General features: G+C 39.4%; 2 protein-coding genes across 2 annotated transcripts; one reads left to right on the top strand and one right to left on the bottom strand.

The window, feature by feature from the left end:
- Window positions 1-511: 511 nt before the first annotated feature.
- On the bottom strand, window positions 512-10,089 carry QDPR (quinoid dihydropteridine reductase). Its single transcript, XM_002193889.7, has 7 exons — window positions 9,932-10,089; window positions 9,727-9,819; window positions 8,008-8,104; window positions 7,091-7,231; window positions 4,686-4,794; window positions 3,237-3,320; window positions 512-1,364 (listed from the first exon to the last, which is right to left on the bottom strand). The coding sequence occupies exons 1-7, from the start codon at window positions 10,013-10,015 to the stop codon at window positions 1,256-1,258; spliced, it is 717 nt and encodes a 238-aa protein (XP_002193925.5). The 5' UTR covers window positions 10,016-10,089; the 3' UTR covers window positions 512-1,255.
- Window positions 10,090-10,102: 13 nt separating this feature from the next.
- On the top strand, window positions 10,103-19,040 carry CLRN2 (clarin 2). Its single transcript, XM_002193870.5, has 3 exons — window positions 10,103-11,253; window positions 15,024-15,203; window positions 15,617-19,040. The coding sequence occupies exons 1-3, from the start codon at window positions 11,001-11,003 to the stop codon at window positions 15,880-15,882; spliced, it is 699 nt and encodes a 232-aa protein (XP_002193906.4). The 5' UTR covers window positions 10,103-11,000; the 3' UTR covers window positions 15,883-19,040.
- The last annotated feature ends 217 nt before the right edge of the window (window positions 19,041-19,257 follow it).

The following is a 19,257-nucleotide window of genomic DNA, read 5'->3' on the forward strand; positions in this document are numbered from 1 at the left end:
AGTCATAGCAAAACAGACAATCATTCTATGCTGAAATTAACATGGGCACATGTGAGCTTTTCCAGTGGGAAGAGAGGAAATGTTTCCTGACTCATGGCAGTAAATCCTTCCCCAACATAGCCCTGAAGTTAATAAAAACAGAAAAGTGCAGAGGGAGAACATACACACAACTTTGCATATTTAATTGCTTTCAAGATGTTCCCAAAAATCCAATAGAACTGATTCCATGTACGTCTGTGCTCAGAACAGGTAATGCTTGCACTCTTTATCTGAATTGTATTTCCATGTAACATGGCTGGATTTAAGGAAACATTTGCCCCAGCTGAAGGCCTGCCTCTATGCATGGCTAGCAGATCTTCAGCACACACAAAATGTATTTTATGCATCTCAATCAGAATTAAATAAGTAAAAAAATTAAGTCCTTTACCATGACTGAACTGTGTGTTCAATTAAACCAATTAAAATGTTATCAAGATATTGGGATTACAAGTAATAGAGACAGCCCAGCACATAAAACAATATACATTTATTTAGCACAAAAAGTTCCATTTTCAAGTGCATGTATAATTTTTCTACTACTTTACGGCACTTTGCTTTTTGAAAAAGTCAAGAACCATCATGACTAAGAGAAAGACATACTATTCATTTGACAGAATAACTGTTCTATTCTATAACTGTAGGCCTGAGAGCAGCTTATGAACTGTAAGGCAAATTAGGAATTCCTTTTCAAGTGAGTAATCTCTATTCAGCTTCATTAACTCAAGTGGAACATTCACAAGAAAAGTATTACATGATTAGGACACGATACATGACTGCAGTGCTCCCCATGGCTACAGCCAACATAATATGCAGGAGTGGGGTTATATTCCCAGACAGAAAAAGACAAAAGTCAAAGATTCATAGTAATTTGCCAGAAACACTTACTGACAGAAAAAAAATCCAACCATTTTGTATGTAATCACAATGATGTGGTTAAGCATGATTTCCATTTCACAGAAAACAGGTAAGTTGCCATATAATGCTCAGGACATCTACAGACTTTAAAGCCTGCAGCTTTCATTTAGAGACAAGTTGGCATTATTTGGTAAACAAATGCTGATAGCTCACAAGTGACAACACAGAAATATTACTTGAAATCTGGTTCCATTCATGGCATAACTACAAACACTGGACACAGAAGACCATTCAAATCATACTGATGGACAGATTTTCCACAGCTTCTCCTTTGCTGAAGTTTCATCACTTTAAATTGACATCAAAGATGTGCTGCTGAAACTAGCTCAGTCTTCCCACCTGTAGTTATCACCTGGATTAGACTGCCAGAGCTTGGTCGATCCTTTCCTGTTATCCACTCATAAAAGGTTCTGTTTTAAAATAAATGGATAAAATAGGGTGAGGGAGAACAAAAATATTACAACTACTATCAAAACTACAACTACTATTCTTCCTGTATATTGACAGGAAGAATAAAATACAAGCCTATTACTTTTCCTTCTTTTCCTACTGTTCTCTCTAGTGATTTCTATGCGATGTGATCACTGGATTCAGACCCTCAGAACTGTACAGAGGGCACAGAGAAATCCAAGGGGCATTTGAGCACACTTGATTTCCAAAATATCTCACAAAAAAAGGCCAGGAGCTTAAAATGTCAGAGTCGTTAGGTTTTTCCCCACTAAAAAAAAATTAGAAAAGGGGAAGGAGGAGCTATTTTAGTTGCCTTTATAGCATATATATAAAAGAAATACAGTTTTATGGCTAGAATAGAGTTGCTAAACTCATTACTCTGCAACTGGCCATTATAACATTTTGATATTTAACTTTGAAAGTGGTCTCAGTGGGAGGAAAAAAGCCTTCAGACATCCAAAATAGTGCTGAGTAAGATGGACAACTTCTAGGTACCAGAACAGGGGACTCCTTATCAAAACACAACATAATCTCCTTCCTCAAAATACTCAAAATAGACTAGAGAACTCTATTTTTTTATTATTATTACAAGTCCTTCAGCCCTTCCAATAATGCACACATAGCAACTGTCATGTTGGAACATCCCACTATCCAACAAGAGTTTCTGGGGCACAAAACCCAAGTGCCATATGGGAAAGGATTTCCTGTGTCATTCTCAAGATGCAGATGTTGCCAAGAGATGCTGATGTTGCTCAGTGAGGCTTTTCAGTTTTCAGAGCACTGGGGTTAAGCTTTAGGGAATTAGAAACAAAACAAACCAATCAACTGAATTCTCCTGTAAGAATAAATTATTTAAAAGTTCAACTTAAATGAATTTTCAACACTCCAACATCTAGCTAAGCTGTCCCTGGAGCACAATAAATTAGGGATCTTTTTCTGAACATTTTCAGGCCAGCTAAATTCAATTGATGGGGCCTGTTTTAAAGAGCCTCATACGACAACTGCAGAAGCTTAAACTAAACAGATGCAAATAAAGCCATTTCCATCTCTGGCATACACCTTAAAAAAATTTACAAAAATGGAAATCTGATGTCAGAACTAAACTACCCTCTGAACAGTGAGCAATAGGAAAATTCAATTCCACTGTCAGTTCTAAAAGACTTTTAAAAGGTGAGTTCACCCTCAACAAAAATTCTGCTACTTCCCATCACACGGCTGAAGGCAATATTCATGCTGCACCTTCTCTAACCCTGAGGAATGAGAATAGTAAGGCAGATAATCTCAGCCTGCCATTACATAAGCTACGGTTGAAATTTCAGCATCATTCAGGACAAGTTTTTGTGGATAGTGAAGAAAAAAAAAAAATCTGCACTGAGTTCTTCTGAACAAGAGTAGAAATGTTGCCAGTTGAGAGAACTGAACTAATGTGCCATAAACTGGGCAGCAAAATGTGTTTAAAAGAAAAAGAATCCCACACAAGTTGACATGCTTATTTGCAGTTTATCTGTAAGCCAGGTGTCTCCTGCACCTGCTGTCTGCAATTTAATTTGTCTACAGGCTTTAGGAAATTCTCCAGCTTCCAGCTGCTTAAGGCTGTCTTCCTTGCTGGAATAACTCATGTAGAGAAGCTGAAGTTGATGGAGTTAAGATAATTTTCTCCAGTTAGGAAGCCTGTGCAATTAAACCCAGTGTGATTTAGAAAGATACCCAATAAAACGATGGAGGAAAAAATTCCACCCAGATCCAAGACAGCTATTTAAAAAGAACAGGCACTGAGATCCAGCAGCAAGATGGACAGCAAGCAACTGCTTAGTTATCCCACAGATACTCACTCTGCAATGAATTCTAAGGGTGTCCAGGAGCTGAAATCTGCATCAGGCATTGATTTCCTGTTTGCTGGGGTATCTAAGGTAACCCTGTGATTAAAAAAGATAAGCAAGCCTTTTATTTATATATCTTGTTTCAGATGAGCACCATCTGCTTCAATCCACTGCTGTAATGTATCCTTGACTTTTACACCAGGGGATATGGATTTCCCTTGCATCCTCCCTGTGTGTTAACAGTATATAGTAATTTGTTTCAATGTATATCTAAGGCTTCAAGTAGGAACACTCCAGCTCCCTGGCTAGCTGAGGAACTGCCATTGGAGCCATCACTCAGCTTGCAGCTCCCCTCCCACCTCTCTCATGCAGATGGGGAACAGCAGCAATAAGCCTGTTCACATGTACCAGCACACATGCACTACATCCATGCTTTCGAGAGACTAAGTGCATAAATATAGGAAGTTTTGACTTTAACAATACATATTTACACTACATACAATGACATGAAAGGGTTAACTTTCCAGAACTCCCTCACTGCAATGCTGTTGACAATCCAAGGTGTATTTACCCTCTCAAAAATTCACTTAAGAACAGAGATTTGCATGAGAGTTACACAAGAGCAGCATGCACAAAAATCCAGTGATCTGGGTGTCTGCCTGCCTACAAAGCTCTCTAGAAGGTGGTGTCAGTTATCCAAACACTTATAATGCCACTCCTGTCTGACCTGAAGAAGTGTCTTGAGTTTGTGTATGAGAAAACCAAAAGTAGAAAATTCAGGTAGTGTACCAAATCTCTGTACAGAATTCCAAAGATTTACATTTTGGATCCTGAACTAGATATGAACCCAGCAAGAAAAATACTTTTAATTTTTACAACAGAATTGATACAATTAAATATAATGAAGCCCTACTAGGCCATACACTTTTTACTAGCCTTCCTGACAAAAAAATGAAAGCAGGTAAATACAAGCTAATTTCTTTTGGTTTACAGGTCCTCAAAGTAACCTAATTTTACCAGTCAAGCATGCAGGACCTTATGAAGAAGCATCTTCAATCAAGTGAAAACCTGTCAAGTAATCCTTTGCCTTACTATTATTACAGAACTAAGGCTAAAACTTTGCTGAACAGTTCATCTCATTTTTACAGTTCTGCCTAAACTGAAATAAAGAAATCACACGTTAATGCATGGCTACAGTTTAACTGGTTAAAAGTAAATCAAATTTCAATCCTAACATCCACTACTGTTTTTCAAAGGCAAAGAAAAGAATGTAATAATTTTTAGGGTGACTTATGTAACTCTTTGTTCATCCATTCAAGATGCATCCTTTCCCTGTGAGTAGGTCTGAGAGGTTGTTTGTGTGTTGTGAATAGGACACTGCAAACATTATCTGTGTGGCTCTAGGTTACAGCAGTTGTTAAATCAAACAACACAGGCAGAGACAACTGAGCAACCACTTACGGTAAAATGGCAACCGCAGCAGAACCAGCTGGCAGCCCACTGCTGGCACCAGCCAGACTCTGACAAAGCTGATGCACTGCTCCTTTGGCCATGCCATAGGCAATCATCCCTAAAAATTACAAACAGGCAAATCAGAGCACTATCAGAACAGCCCTCAACATCAGCAGTAACATGACAGAAACTAAAGACTGATGAATATTAAGACCACTTACCACAGCCAGTAAAGAATCAGACTTTTAAAATATATTAAAGCATACATATTAAAAGAAAAAATGCTAATATGAATAAAAAGGCTTTAGTAGACATCCAGAAACTACCACAGAACTCAGTTAACAGAAATAAGCAGCTTACCAAGTCAATCATGTTTAGTCAACCTATCCAAATACACCCTGAAGTGTATGGCCTACAGGGCTAAGTTCACAAATTTAACAGAGTAAAGTGCTCATAGACTTTAATAAGGCACTCTTCTATTAATTTTCATCATATAACTTAGGTATTTGTGAGTTTGGACCCAAACAGATACAGTTCACTTCCCTCTCAAATCTGGAATTCACTTAGTCAATATCCCAGATCTGACAGGCCCTGTGGAGAAAGCTACAAAAAAACCCAATTCTCATTATAGAAAATTAATAAATAATATTCAGGGAAAGCAAGCTTCTTCCTAAAAAGTGTTGCTTTCTAGGCAAGCCAGCATTTAGCAGTGTAAGAGCAGCACGAATCAGAGCATAAGGCACACTGCTCAGGAACAAGATCTGGACAATCAGGGTGCTAGAGGCCTCAGATGTCTCAAGGCACACATCTGTCAAGAAGTCCAGACACAGGTAAAGTACCTAAGAAAACAAGTCTACTACAACGGAATGTCTTCCTTCCTACCCATCTATACAGCTATTCAGCCCCTTTCCAATGTTCCTAAAGAAGTATTTTGAATATAATAGAAATACTTCTACAATGTAATTAAATGTATTATATAACATCCGTTTTTATTAGGCGGACTCATGGACAGCACTGGCTATTTTATTGTTATGACAAAAATATTCACATGTGTATCATAGTCCTCTCTCATCTTGCTTAAACCAAACATTCTAATTCTTCTTAGAAACCTTTTCATGCCTGCTACATTTCTCAAACATCACACTCACAACTGCTTCTGTCACTATTCATGTAATTTTCAGTGTTCTTCAGTTTGCATTATGCAAGGCAAGATTTTCTCATAGGAAAAGAAAAATATCATTAACAGCAAACAAGAAAAAGATTATTTCTTCCAGAACAGCCGATCATAGGAAGGCATATTTGCAAAAGTTGAGTAACAACTCTTTCCCAATTCTTCTTGCTGTTAATAAGTTGCATGTGTTTGCCTAAAGCACTGCTGTGACTTTTAGAAAAATCCAGACCAGCTGAAACCAACTAGTTCAAAACAGGAAGGCTCATCACTTTGATTCCTGTGTTGTGGTTCCTACCTCCCAAGACCACCCAAACAAAAACCATGAAAATTTGCCAGAATTTACTTTTTTCATTTGTGTCTAGTCAGTCAGCAGCTCACTGCAAATTATTCATCTGCTTATTCTCAAAAATAAACCTTTTATCTTTGACTACAACAGATGCCACTATAAAAGCAAAAGATTAATTGTTAACTATAAAATATATAGAATATTTTTGCAAAGCCTTCAGGAATTGTATACGGTTTAAAATCTTAGTATCTGTGTCTTAAAAAATATTGTTGAAATGACACTAATAAAAGCTTGGGAAAGAGGACTATTTGTCTCAAACTTTCCTTTTGCTGCCTGTGGGTTTGTGTGTCAGTGCCTTTCTTTTTTTTTCAGTTTTAAATTGCTCCCAGATTTCTTCCTCCAAGCAGACCAACATGGTTGAGGGGCAAGATTAAAAATGCAATAAAGTTCCTATTAAATAGCTGAGGACAAAGCCAACAGTCAACAAGCTTATCTATGTTTGAAGCAAAGATAGACTGGAATCAGAACATGAACAGGACAAGCATAGTTATCAGAATCAGCTAAGTCATCACCAACAGACCTTCACTGGTCAATGAAGGACTCTGTCTTTCAGAAGACAAATAGGAACTTTGTCTAAGCACTGTAGTTCTATTGTAGTGTGCTTCTAGTCTTCATTACCTTCCAAATGTTTTTCTGTATCATATACTAGCCAAGTACATTTCACCAACACATGTCAAATACTATTTAAATACTGATTCTATGTGCTTGCTCTACAGATCCAAGAGATTCAATACTGCTACCTGTACCTTTCCTTACACCTTTCAGCAGCAGGGTCCCATTTGTGCTAGATGACAAGAAACTGGGGTGTGAAGCTATTGCTTCACAAACAAGAATGCTCAGATAAACAACCATCTGTAACTGCTGGTGTCCCTGCAGCTCTCATGCATAGTATTTTACCTGGGGTTCCTGATAAAGCAGCTTGAGCTCCTGTCAGAGTCAAGAGGCCACCTTCTTTCAGATGTTTTGTGGCAAGGTGGCTGGAAATAGTCGATGTCCAAACACTCTGCTTCCACATCAGATCACAGTTTTTGTATAAAGCTGATTAGGAAGAGAATTAGTGAAATTAGACAAAGGAAAACTTTTAACTCTTATTTCCTCAGTGTTACACAGAGAGCATTGGCACTATGAAAAATCCTTTCTACCATTTTCTACCTCTACATTGTAAAACATTCATTTATGTCTTTTGTGTTCCTTTCTCTTCGAGCCTGTAACATCCAAACCAGAAGGGGGAAGAAAGGGACACATTTTACCAGATTCACTCCAGACTGAAAACAAAGCTATTTTTCTTCTTGTATCTCTAAAGCAGTGGGAAAAGTACAAATTTCATTATGAATATTACGTGTTTAAAATGTACAATTTTTTTTAGTCTGAAGGGTTTTTTCTGTAGCATGATTAGGCAGTGCCTTCCAATATTGTATTGCATAGTAACAGCTCAGAAAGCTGCAGGAAGCAACTGAGGTTTTACACATAAAGCAATGATTTAGGAAACAACATCAATATGTCTTTCGTAATTTGCCTGACACAGGTAATCTCAGCAAAAATCAGTTCATAGATAACAATGCTGAGCTCCTTCAGAAAGCACATCAAAACTTTCTGGTAAAAATTAGTGCATCAACAAGCCTTACTGATGAAATTAAGCGCTGCACAAATTTAACAGAACACAAAAATTCAGAGAAGCACTAAGAAGCACTGTGACTAAGCTATTTTGTACTTCCACGCTTTTGTCCTCTTCTGGACTCAGGAAGAAACATTTTTAAGGACTTCTCTCAGATATCATTCATGTCTTCACCAGCATGTCTGTACCAAAGGCTTACACTTGGCTTTGGCGCTGCCTCCAGCCCATCCTCCTGCTACACACAGGATCGCATCCACCTTTTCTTCACCAAGAAGTTCTCCAACTGCTGCTGTCACCTTCAACACATAGAAAAGAACATACTGAAAACACCTGACTGATAAGATAAAGAGGTAAACACCACAAATGCCTTAAAGCTACTTTTTCCTACTTATGTATTTGAGTAACACAGGATGCAGCAATTTAAACAGCTATAGAAAATTAATATTCACAATTCATGAACTCTAAACAACTGTGTTGAAACATAACTACAGATGAAAGTAAGATGAATGAAAGCCACAGAGTGTTTGATGTAACTGGAAATAAGTGATCATCAGGGCTGAAACACCTGACCCTTACCTCTATTGTTAACAAAACTTATTACTGACTTGCTTTTGACAGGTTCTCTTCCAAGTATGTTGTTGTTTAGGATAATAAATGAAACTCCAGGTCTGACTAGGACTACTAGTGTCACTTTTATGACAGCAAAAGAAAAACAACTAAAGATTAGCTTCTTTATTGCTTCTGTATAGACCACAACCATCAGTTTGAGTCTGGCTACTAAATTTGAGATTGTATACTTTTAGATATCTATAATTTGTTCTCTTTTAAATATAAGACCTCACAGCTGGTAATGAAGTTGTTGGCTATGAATTTTCTCTGTCAAAGCAAATAGCAAGCAATCCATCTCTCAACAAGTGAAGAAAAACCAACAGCTTTTGCAAAACTGTATTGAAAATTGTATTGCAAACATTCTATGTTACTCTTCCAAAGCTTTAGTAGCTGTGTAGATATTAAAAACACATATTGGCTAGATATTCAGTATATCAGTAACAGATATTGGTTTGAAACTTAAAATGTAAAAAATGAAAGTTATCTGTGGAGAATAAAGCAAAATACTTTTTTAGGCTGACTTAGATTCGCCCACGTTCATGTTTGTGGAAACCAGTGCATTCCCCTAGGGATCCCTTGGGGCTTAGGTTCATATGCTTTGAGCATACCATCTACTTACACACAACGCATTTTTAAGTTAGGGTATTTAAAATAAGTGTTGCATTTTAAGATGTCCTTATCCATCTTCATTACAACTCACCTGGTTCAGTCTGTGACTTTTAAAAGTCAAGATAAAAACAAAGCAAAACTGCCTTATGTGCTGAGCATCCAATATCCCGGATCAAGCTCTTTCTGCATATCCAGTTAAAAGGCATTACAACAAATTAAAAAGAAAGGAGGAGCAGAAGCTGAAGGACCTTGAGGTTCGCGGTACGACCACCACCGACCGCGCTGTTGCTTCCTGCGTGGAGCCGGACCCATCCCTGCAGCCGCCTCGCTCACCGCGGGCGGCAGCGAAGAGACGCGCAAACCCGCGGGGAAGCTCCGCGCATCGCTCGGCCGAAGGGACGCGCACACCCGGGGAGGCTGAGCGCATCGCTCGGCCGAAGGGACGCGCACACCCGGGGAAGCTCCGCGCATCGCTCGGCCGAAGGGACGCGCACACCCGGGGAGGCTGAGTGCATCGCTCGGCCGAAGAGACGCACACACCCGGGGAGGCTGAGTGCATCGCTCGGCCGAAGGGATGCGCACACCCGGGGAAGCTCCGCACATCGCTCGGCCGAAGGGACGCGCTCACCCGGGGAGCTTGGCTGGCGCCGCTCCACCGCCTCACCCGGCACCGGCCGCCCCGCACCCGCGGCTGACCCACCTGCTCGGCCTGCTCGGGGAAGGAGTCGGTCGTTCTCACCAGCACGTTGGCACTGGCGTCCGCGTTCTCCGCCAGGTCGATGCTGGCCACCCACTGCCGCGGCGAGAGGAACGCGCGTTAGCGGCCCGCGCCTCGGAGCGCCGGCCCGGCACCGCCGCTCCCCCGCGGGGCTCCCCGCCTCGCCGCCTCCCGGCCCGGCGCTTACCCAGTCCTTGGACTTGAAGTACCGCACGCACTGGGAGCCCAGCGCCCCTCTGCCCCCGTACACCAGCACCCTGCGTGCCGCCATGCCGCCGCTCCGGCGCTGCTCTCCCCGGCACGGATGGGCCGCCCCGCCCGGCCATGGGCGGTGCGAGGGGCGGTGCGAGGGGCGGTGCGGGGCTGCGCTGCCCGCCCGGGCCGTGCGGAGAGGGGGAAGCGAGGGGGGAGAAATCCCATCGCCCGGCCACCGCAGGGGCCTCGTTAATAGTCCCCGGGGCTCCTGCTGCTGTACGTTAGTTAATTAATTAATTTGTTAGTGGTTCTGAAGGTCCTGCCAGGGCTCGGGTAGCAGTAACCGTAGAAGTGCGGGCAATTACGGCGGGGTTTCTTTAGCGCTCATGGATCGCACCTGTCGCTTGAGTTACACCTCATAAGTGCCCCGGGCTGCGGCGCGCCTGGCCAGGCCACCCCGGCTGCCGGGGGCTTCGTGCGCCCCGCTTAATTCAGAAGATTCCAGACCCATCATTTGTGTCCCTCAGATTACTCTGCCTGCAGTGACATTTAGAGGCTGGGTGGGAGCAAGCGCCAGGAAACGCAGCGCGGCTCAGGCGACAGCAGAATCCTTCAGCCAAATTATGCTGTTTTAATGCTTTGTCCCTTGTACACAGATATTTAGCCACTTTTTAAAATAATCCAAGAAACTGGATTCTTCTCCAAATTATCTTCACATGAGGTTGCAGTAGAAACTTGATGTCATTTAAGCAGGACAATTAAACCCCTGAGGAAATATTAGACAGGTCATAGAGATAGGATTACTTGCTACAAAGAAGCATCACCGCACTACAATGTAATGAAGCTGTTGCTTGCAACCATTTCAGAATGTTGTTGCAGCAAAATATATTTTTTGCCTTAATTTTTAACCATACAGATTAATTGCTGGACCTTCAAAATACAAAGAGAAGTATTTTGAAATGCCTGGTATTTGGCTGTGGATTTTGGAGCATGGTGAAAAATGGGAAATACGTCTGACTGCTGCAGAGAGGCCTTGGAGATGATCCCTTGAAAGCCCTAGGATGCCTGGCTGCTTTAAAAAGACGTTATTTGCTTTGGCTTCTCTAATAAGTTTTGTGTCTTTTATCTTGATTGTTGTTGCAATGGGGATCCCAAAGTGGATGACTGGAAAGATCCTTTGCAAAACAGGGGCTGATTTGGTTAATGCCACAGATCCAGAGCTGGTCAAGTTCATTGGAGAAATTTACTACGGACTCTTTCGGGGTGGCAAAATACGCCAATGTGGTTTGGGCGGGCGGCGTTCCAAATTCACAAGTAAGTACAATTTTGGTTTAATATTTAATCTAACATCTAGTTCAAAATTTAGCACTTTATTCTTTTTGTTTACAGAACTTGCAGAATGCAAATTATTATTAAATAAATATGCAGTCTTTATGGTTTGACATTTTGAGTGTGAATATAAAATTTCTATAATTTCGTTAATGTTTTTTACTACAGTTATGTTCTGTAATCCTGGAATCAAGCTGGGGGAAAAAAATCCCTAGGGCTAGATGGAGAGCTTCCTTTTAGTCTTGTGAAGGGGTGAAATTCATTTGGAGATGACCCTGTAAATCATACTTTCCCCTTGACTGACTTTTTCCTATGCCAAGTTTTTCTCAGCCACCCCTCTGTCCGTGCCTTCTCTGTTGAACTCTTCTGAGGTTTTTTCCCTTTAAGAAGAAGAGATTTATTTAGCTGGACACATGTATTTATTTCTCTGTCTGTCATAATGCAAATGTCTACCATAGCACATATCGCTAACTTTATTAACATGTTGAAGAAATTCTTACCTTCTTTTCTATTAAGTTGGGAGACAAAAACTTGCTGAACTTTTAACAAATGTAGAAACTCTTCTAAACGTATTCCTTTTAACATAAAAGATTTTCTCAAGGTCTTGAAAGCACTGAGCTGTACTCTGGATGATTTAAAAATTTCTCTCATCCTGTTCTGCAGTGAAAATGGTAATTTTCATGGAAGATTTTTAATTCAGTTTAGAGATTTACTGAAACTTAAACCAATACAAGTTGAAGCTGTTGCAGTCTCACCCTCTCCCTGGCCCACAGCAATGCTGTCCTGGCCCATCCTTTGCAATGGCTCTGGTAGTTGAGCTGAGGTATTTCAGAAGTTAAACTGGCCAGAAATTTAGCCTACAAAAATAAATAATCATTTTCCCATAGGATCGTGTCTGACTACACAACTGCACAAGCACTTATATAAAAATCTGAATGTAGGTGTGACTGTGGGACTTCGGAGGGAATGTAGAAAAGAACCAACCTCAACTTAGATCAGCATGACCAGTTGTTAAACTGGATGGATTTGGACTGGTCACTTTTACAGTAACCAAATTATTGCTAAGCTCTGACTGCAACTGCAACTTCATGACATGGACATAGCAGTCACGCTCAACCGGTCCCAATTCTTTCACCCCATCCTGGGAGAGAGAATGAGAAAAAAATATCCAATCTCCTTTAAAACTCTGTACAACTTTCTGGACTATTTAATGAACCTTCTGATTTTTTACTGTGCAACTTGAGAGGAAGGCATAATGTTCCATAGTCACTCTGGAGTACATCAGTATGCAATTGGAGGGCGTGAGCCAGCACTCCTTAGACAAACAGAGCTCTCACTGAAGCTAATTATAATTCTCTGTTAGAACTGTAAAACATTAAGTGCAGTAGGCACAAATAGGCATTTTGGTTAATGTGTTCCAGAGATTTTTCCCTTTTAAATGTTTTAATAACTCTATTGAGTTTGATATTTTCACTGGTTTCAAACATAGTGGTTTCAAACAACAATACACAAAGCTGATACATTTGCATAATGGTGAGCAGGACTGGAGGTTCTATGTTTGACTTGACTTTTTTTTCTTTGAATGTCCCCTTTAATCTCCAAGCATTCTGAACTTACTGGGGTGCAAGAACTGTGAGGTTTTTCATGGAGAATGTGATGATATAAATGGACTTCACTGGCACCATAGATCAACACAAAGTTAACACATCATATGGTGCTGTATTGCAGTACCTCTGACACTTCAGAATTCCAAATTGCAATAATTTACTGTTATTGGTACATCCCCTTTCACTCTGTTGACATTCACCAGAGTAGACATGGCTGGCACACTGTCTTTTAGCTAGGACAGTGACTCTGTTGCCACAACAGGTGTCTACTGCTGTTTTGTACTCCTCAAGACGTATCATCTGGCCTGCAGCTGCAGCTTCTGAAGTGTCCCATCTAAGTGCAGCATGTACATTAGACCCACACGGTTGTTATGATGGTCCTAAGGCAGCTAAGCTGGCATAAGATGCTTCTGTTTTGACAATTGAGTCAAGCCCCGAGAACAAGCTGGGGAAGCCACGCATTTTGCCTGTGCATAGCAAACACTGCTGGATCGTCAGGAGTCTCCATGGCATATTCTCACAGATTATTTTTTCTGTGTACTGAACCAGACTCACTGGGCAGGTCCTTGGGACTTGGCTGTGAGACTCAGAAAAGAGACCAAATAGTCCTTACAACTACCTTAAAAATTGTTGATGGTTTGTAAGGAGGCTTAATTCCATGTGCTTTGTTGTTACACTGCCAGTTATTTTCTAGTCAGAAAGCAACCTAGTTTTTGGATTCCCATTTCTCATATATACTTCTGATCCTCGTTTACTACCCTCTTTTCTTGTTGTCAGAGTCTTCTGCAGCTCTTCTGTGCACCAGGCCCAACTACAACCCCAGAATGAGCTACTGAAAGGGTAGATCTTTTGAATCACGTAATTTTTTTATGGGATTTGTACAGTATGATCTTTTTCTACAGGATCTACTATAATTCTGTCATGGCACGATCAAATTATATGCCTGAAGTTCATGGTGATATTTACCAGCTATTGCTGCCTACTTTTTAGGTGGCTTGTTTGGACTTTGGGGGTTTTTGTCAGTTATGCAGCACAGGTAGGAATTTATCTATTTGTTTGTAACATAGTATACCTTCTTTGTAGTAACTTGTTAGTGATTAGGCAGCGAGTTCTTCAAAACATGTATGAGTGTGCAGTCCTATTCTAGCTGAAGGTTTCCTCTTGATCACCTTGTATTTTAGGGTTCCTCTCAATCAGCTTCTCTCTTTCCTGTCAGTCAAAGTCACCTACAATTCCCTACTCACATTTCTTCTGACTCTGTTGCTAGAGGGCTGCAGGATAAACTAAACACTCAGGTGTACATTTCCTGCTGCTGGGCAATCTGGCCCTCCAACAAAGGAACTGTGTCTGTGAAGACAGAACCAAGACAATTACTGTTCTCAAGAGACAAGTGAGCAGCAGGCTGCTGAACGAGAGCTTGTGCCTACAGCAAACCATGAGAGCACGTCACCTAGAGCCCACCTGACTGCAGTACTTTACAAGCTTCATCTGTGGCTAAAACACTGCCAGATACCCAGAAAAGCATAAAGGTGCCATAAACACCAGATGAGAAACCAAGACGGGAATCCTCAAGGGCAAACCTGTGGAATTAGGATGTATGAAAATAGGGCAGATCTTACTGGAGCCAGCAGTAAAGAGAGGATTAGGAAAAAAAAGAAGAATCACATGAGAAAATAAACACAAAAAAAGTGCTACTATTTTAGGCAGCAAGGGAACAAGGAAACAGAGGCTATCAGACTTCAAATGGATGAGATTAAAAGCATGAGACAGGAACAAGAAGCTCAAAAGCAGGAGTTTGGTACTGAGAACAGAGGACAAAAAGAGACAGGAAAATATGCAGCAGACAATACAGCATTAGAGATAAAGACATTAACACTGCTAGATAAATAAACAGGAATTCAGCCTGAATCCTTATTCACAGATCCTGTGTAGAGGATTATTCCTGTAACAGAATATCCCTGGTATGATGCACTGAAAAATAAAGCATCAAGAACTGAGATCTGTGCAACTAGCTGAATTCCACATCTTCATTAAAAAAAAAAAAATTCCTTAAATATGAGTTGAATTTTAAACATCAACACAGTGTGATGTTTACCATCATCAAGAAAACAAATACACTGAATAGACGATTTATTTTTTTCTTGACAGTTTTCCCACACATGGTGAAAAAGTTGAATACAGGCCTGCATGTGATGATCATAATATTCCTCTGTGTGGCCATTTTCTTTTCTCTGATCAGTTTTGGATTCTGCATTCTTAACGCAATAAAAGTTCCTTACCGGGCTATTAACGGTCCAGCAGGAGCATGCCTTTGGAACTTCCTTGCAGGTAAAGTAATTTTCCAGTGTTTATCTCTAGTCACATTAATACAAAATGATACAAGTTCCTTCTTTTGCCTTACTAAATACCTCCTTGATTTAAATACTTGTGGATACAATGAAGTTGGCAGTGAATTCACACCTATTGAAACAGAATTTCCAGGTGGTATCTTGGCTTATTGTGTCTAGTTAACATTTAACAGGAGCAATGAATGCCAGCCATGAGGCTTTATGTCATGGATAAAAGTATGCTTACCCATACAATAAAGCCTAAGCATTTTGAAGGTGTTTAAGCCATGCCTGTGTCTATACCTACTCTCTATAATGCTCAGTGATGTATTCTGTAAGTTTTTTGAAGCACGATCAAAATATCTGTCTTGTTTTGATTTGATAATGGTGAATACTTATTTCATGTTGTTTCAGGTGGATTTGTAGTACTTGCAGTCACCAGCTTCATGGCTGCTGTGAAACTTCATCACCTCACAGAAAGAATTGCCAATTTTCGGGAAAATGTCTTTCGGTTCATTGTCTTAGAAGAACGCTTTGAAGACTGTTTTTGGATTTGTGTGGCAAGTGCCACAGCACATGCAGTGAATTTGCTGCTAATAGTCATTAGTGGAATTCATTTCCCTAAAATTAAGACTAAAACAGAAGAAGTGAATGTTACAGCAGAAGATATCATGTACTAACAAATCTACACAAAACTATTTTAGTCAAGTAAACTGTTGTGACAGGAACCGCTTCTTGGCTCTTCAGCCTTTGTTTTGGATACATGATTTACATACAAACCTAAGTAAACATGAGTAGACATACAATACCAGCAACTAACATATCTGTGAAAAAAAAATACTCAAATGCTATAAAGTCATTATGCTCAAAACAGACTGATATCTGCAGTGAGTATATGCTGTTTCAGTTTTTAGAAAATTTGCACTTTGGGGTATTTTAGAAAGGTAAAATATTTCATCAAACCTAATGTTTTCTATATTTAGAAAGACAACATGTTTATCACAAATCTTTGAAACTGTAAGGTTATTTCAAAACAGAAAGAATGTATGTTTAGCATTTACTTTCACAGAATTATCTAGAGCATATTAAAAAGGACATATATATTTGATGATGTTATGCAGCATTGAAAAGGAGAACATAATCTGAGAGGCTAAAGTTAAGGGACATCAAAGGCTAAGTGTGTGTGTGTGAAATGTTTTTAAAACAGAAATTATCCAATACCACAAGACAAAGAAGTGAAAAATGTAAAGTATATGGGATGCTATTAATCTATGAAGAAAAAATTATTAGCTGCTAAATGAATGCTTTATGGCAGCTTCTGGAAGTAAACAGATTAAGGGTAATAGTGCTTTTAGATAACCTGGAAAATATTAATCTGACAGATTAATTTTCTTTGTTACTGTGTTAATTGTTAAGTCTATCTGAAATCAAGTAAAAGTGATATATGATGAAACAGTATTAAAATTAATAGAACTGGTAAAATGGATGGAAAAATTACTTTCTTAGGAAGTACCAGAATTTTAACAAGGATTTGACCAGTTCATGGGTCCTGTAGAGTGAATATTTTTGAGAAAAGGATATAGAATATACCATTAAGAATGGATACATTCTCTGTACCTATCTCTGGGTTTGGCTCTACAAGGTTAAGATTATGAGTGAAGCAGAAATTTGTGAGAGTGCCTCTGCTATAGGCCCTACTAACCTGTCTTCTTCAAGACACCATGAGCCGCTTTTTTTTGTTATGAGCACTAAAATTATTTTTAAAAATTTAAACGATAGATGGAAAATGATGGTGAGCCTAGAGAAGTTGCAATTTTAGCATAAAGGAGACTGAATAAAGCATAAAAAGTTCCTATTTTATACCACTCTTGCTTCACTGTTCTTCTAAATGTACTGGTGCTTTCACTCAGACTGTACCCTGGGCCACAAGTCCCGAAAGATGGTGCAATATATGGATATTCTCCAGACAGATGGTGCAGTACATGGATAGGCAGCAAACAAACCCAGGCTACAAAGGTGTCTTAGATGGTAGCAACACAGCACTGTCCTGAAAACAGTCCACAGGGCCCTCTGTGATACCACCACCTTCTCCTCACAGAAAATTCTGAGTGGCTTTGAGATAGAAAAACATGAAGTGCAGCATAATTACACAAGTAGAAAATGTAATACTTGTCATTTGTAATTGTTCTATGAACATGTATAGTTTAGAGTTACTGTACAGAAAGAATTATATTGTGTCATGTAACTCAGCTTTTACTAAATATAATTCTCTTCAGGAGGTGAGAAGGATGCAAATTCTTAAATCCTCCATATTGAGTGATTGCTGTGAAAATTCTTTTCAGTAGTATTAATATGCATGTATTGCAACACATTTTCATACTGATAATGAACTGCTTGATGGCCCCCAAATTTTGAACCCCTCCAAAAATATCACTGAATAAGAATTCATGGGACTATTTAGGTAAGAACAAGATTAAAGATTTGTTGGAGTGGATTCCTAGGTATGTCACAGTAGCTCTGAAAGAACCTGTAGAATGCACTGTATACATGAAGTTAAGGGGGATAACTGGGCTGATAAGCATTGTCATTTCTTGGTTTGAATCAATTCAAGAATGGAGCATACACTGCAGTAAAGGTCCAAGAGAAGATTTCTCTTACAGCAGACCTATGAAGCATCATTGTGGGATGCTGTAGCTGCACAAGTTGAATGACTAAATAATATTATCACCCAATGATTGTGTTGTGAGCTGTGAGAAAATAATATTTTCAGTTCAGAGTGAACAGAAGTATCACCATGCATGAACTAAACTTCATGAGACAGATGTAAGGCTAAATTAAACTTTCAGCTGCACAGGTTGTCTGAGTTTAAGCACTGCTAAGATACACAGATAGGTCAATGCATGGAATATTTGCCCTGGGAAATTCTGTCTGGATAAAAAAATATTAAATGTAGGCATGCATATTTGAAATGTACAATTACAAAGCCCACCCTGGGGTTAACAATAGCTAAGTTTATCACTTAGACCTGTTCAGCTTTCCCTTGTACCTCATAAACTAATTTCAAAAATGTGCCACTTGATATATGTGCTCTACCTTATTTACACATTTTTATTACGCTTCACATAGTGTATCTGATCATATGCATGCTCAACGTGTAGAAATGAACACTTCACTGGGGGCACTTCTTACCTTGGAAGACTTGAAATCCTAGATGAGAATATTTACAAGTAATACCTACCCAGAATTTTGAAGATATTATAGGTCCAATCCCATCTTTCCATAAAATTAAAGACAGCTTCATAAATACCAAAAATACCCACTTAATTTCTAGGTACAGAATAATATATAGAAGCAACATGAATGTGGAGAAGCTATGGAGCTATAGAGTTCAAAGAACTAAAAAACCTGTTCATTGTCCAAGAGCCTTGCAAAACTAAATGAAGCTAAAAATTAATTACCACTTTGATTCTTTAAATAACATTATGGTTTAATGTTTAAAAATATATTTTTACAAGATAAATCAAAATGGATGCAATTTCCCTCAGTCATTGTTTCTGAGTGCTGCTGTCCTTAATAAAACATGTTATTTGTCTCTGTACCACTTCAAGGAAAAAGCTGTGAGGTAAGAAGTGCAATGGACTCCTAGAGAACTAAGGAAGAAGGCCCAACTCCTTCTACATCATGTTCTGCTCACCTAAAAGTGTAACTCCACTTAAGGATCTATGGAAAAGCAAACATTGTTATACATATTGTCATAAAGTGTCTTATTCTCACTGTATTCATTCTGTATTAAATTGATTGTATTAATTCATTCTATATTAAAATGAATTACTTAAAATCTATGCTTTACATTTCAAGGGCAGGGAAAGAAACAAAAAATGTCTTGATCACCTGAAATTAAAATCCAGTGCATGTTCAATGTTCTTCAGACAGACAGTACAGTAACTGTCAGCAAACTCCAATCAGTTCTTTTCCTTGCAGTGCTTTTGCTGAGCATTAATCTACTTTGGATATTACAGTGATGACCGTGTATTCTGTTGTGAATTTTCCTGACA

This window comes from Taeniopygia guttata, chromosome 4 (genome assembly GCF_048771995.1).
Source record: "Taeniopygia guttata chromosome 4, bTaeGut7.mat, whole genome shotgun sequence".
Taxonomy (NCBI): domain Eukaryota; kingdom Metazoa; phylum Chordata; class Aves; order Passeriformes; family Estrildidae; genus Taeniopygia; species Taeniopygia guttata.

Bases quoted from the DNA above. Each gene is read 5' to 3' on its own strand.
- QDPR (XM_002193889.7), bottom strand. From the start codon at position 10,015: ATGGCGGCACGCAGGGTGCTGGTGTACGGGGGCAGAGGGGCGCTGGGC. The intron at 9,820-9,931 runs GTAAGCGCCGGG...TCGCCGCGGCAG, and splicing joins ACTTCAAGTCCAAGGACTGG to TGGGTGGCCAGCATCGACCT. The intron at 3,321-4,685 runs GTAAGTGGTTGC...TTTTAATCACAG, and splicing joins GCTGCGGTTGCCATTTTACC to GGTTACCTTAGATACCCCAG.
- CLRN2 (XM_002193870.5), top strand. From the start codon at position 11,001: ATGCCTGGCTGCTTTAAAAAGACGTTATTTGCTTTGGCTTCTCTAATA. The intron at 11,254-15,023 runs GTAAGTACAATT...TTTTCTTGACAG, and splicing joins GCGGCGTTCCAAATTCACAA to TTTTCCCACACATGGTGAAA. The intron at 15,204-15,616 runs GTAAAGTAATTT...ATGTTGTTTCAG, and splicing joins CCTTTGGAACTTCCTTGCAG to GTGGATTTGTAGTACTTGCA.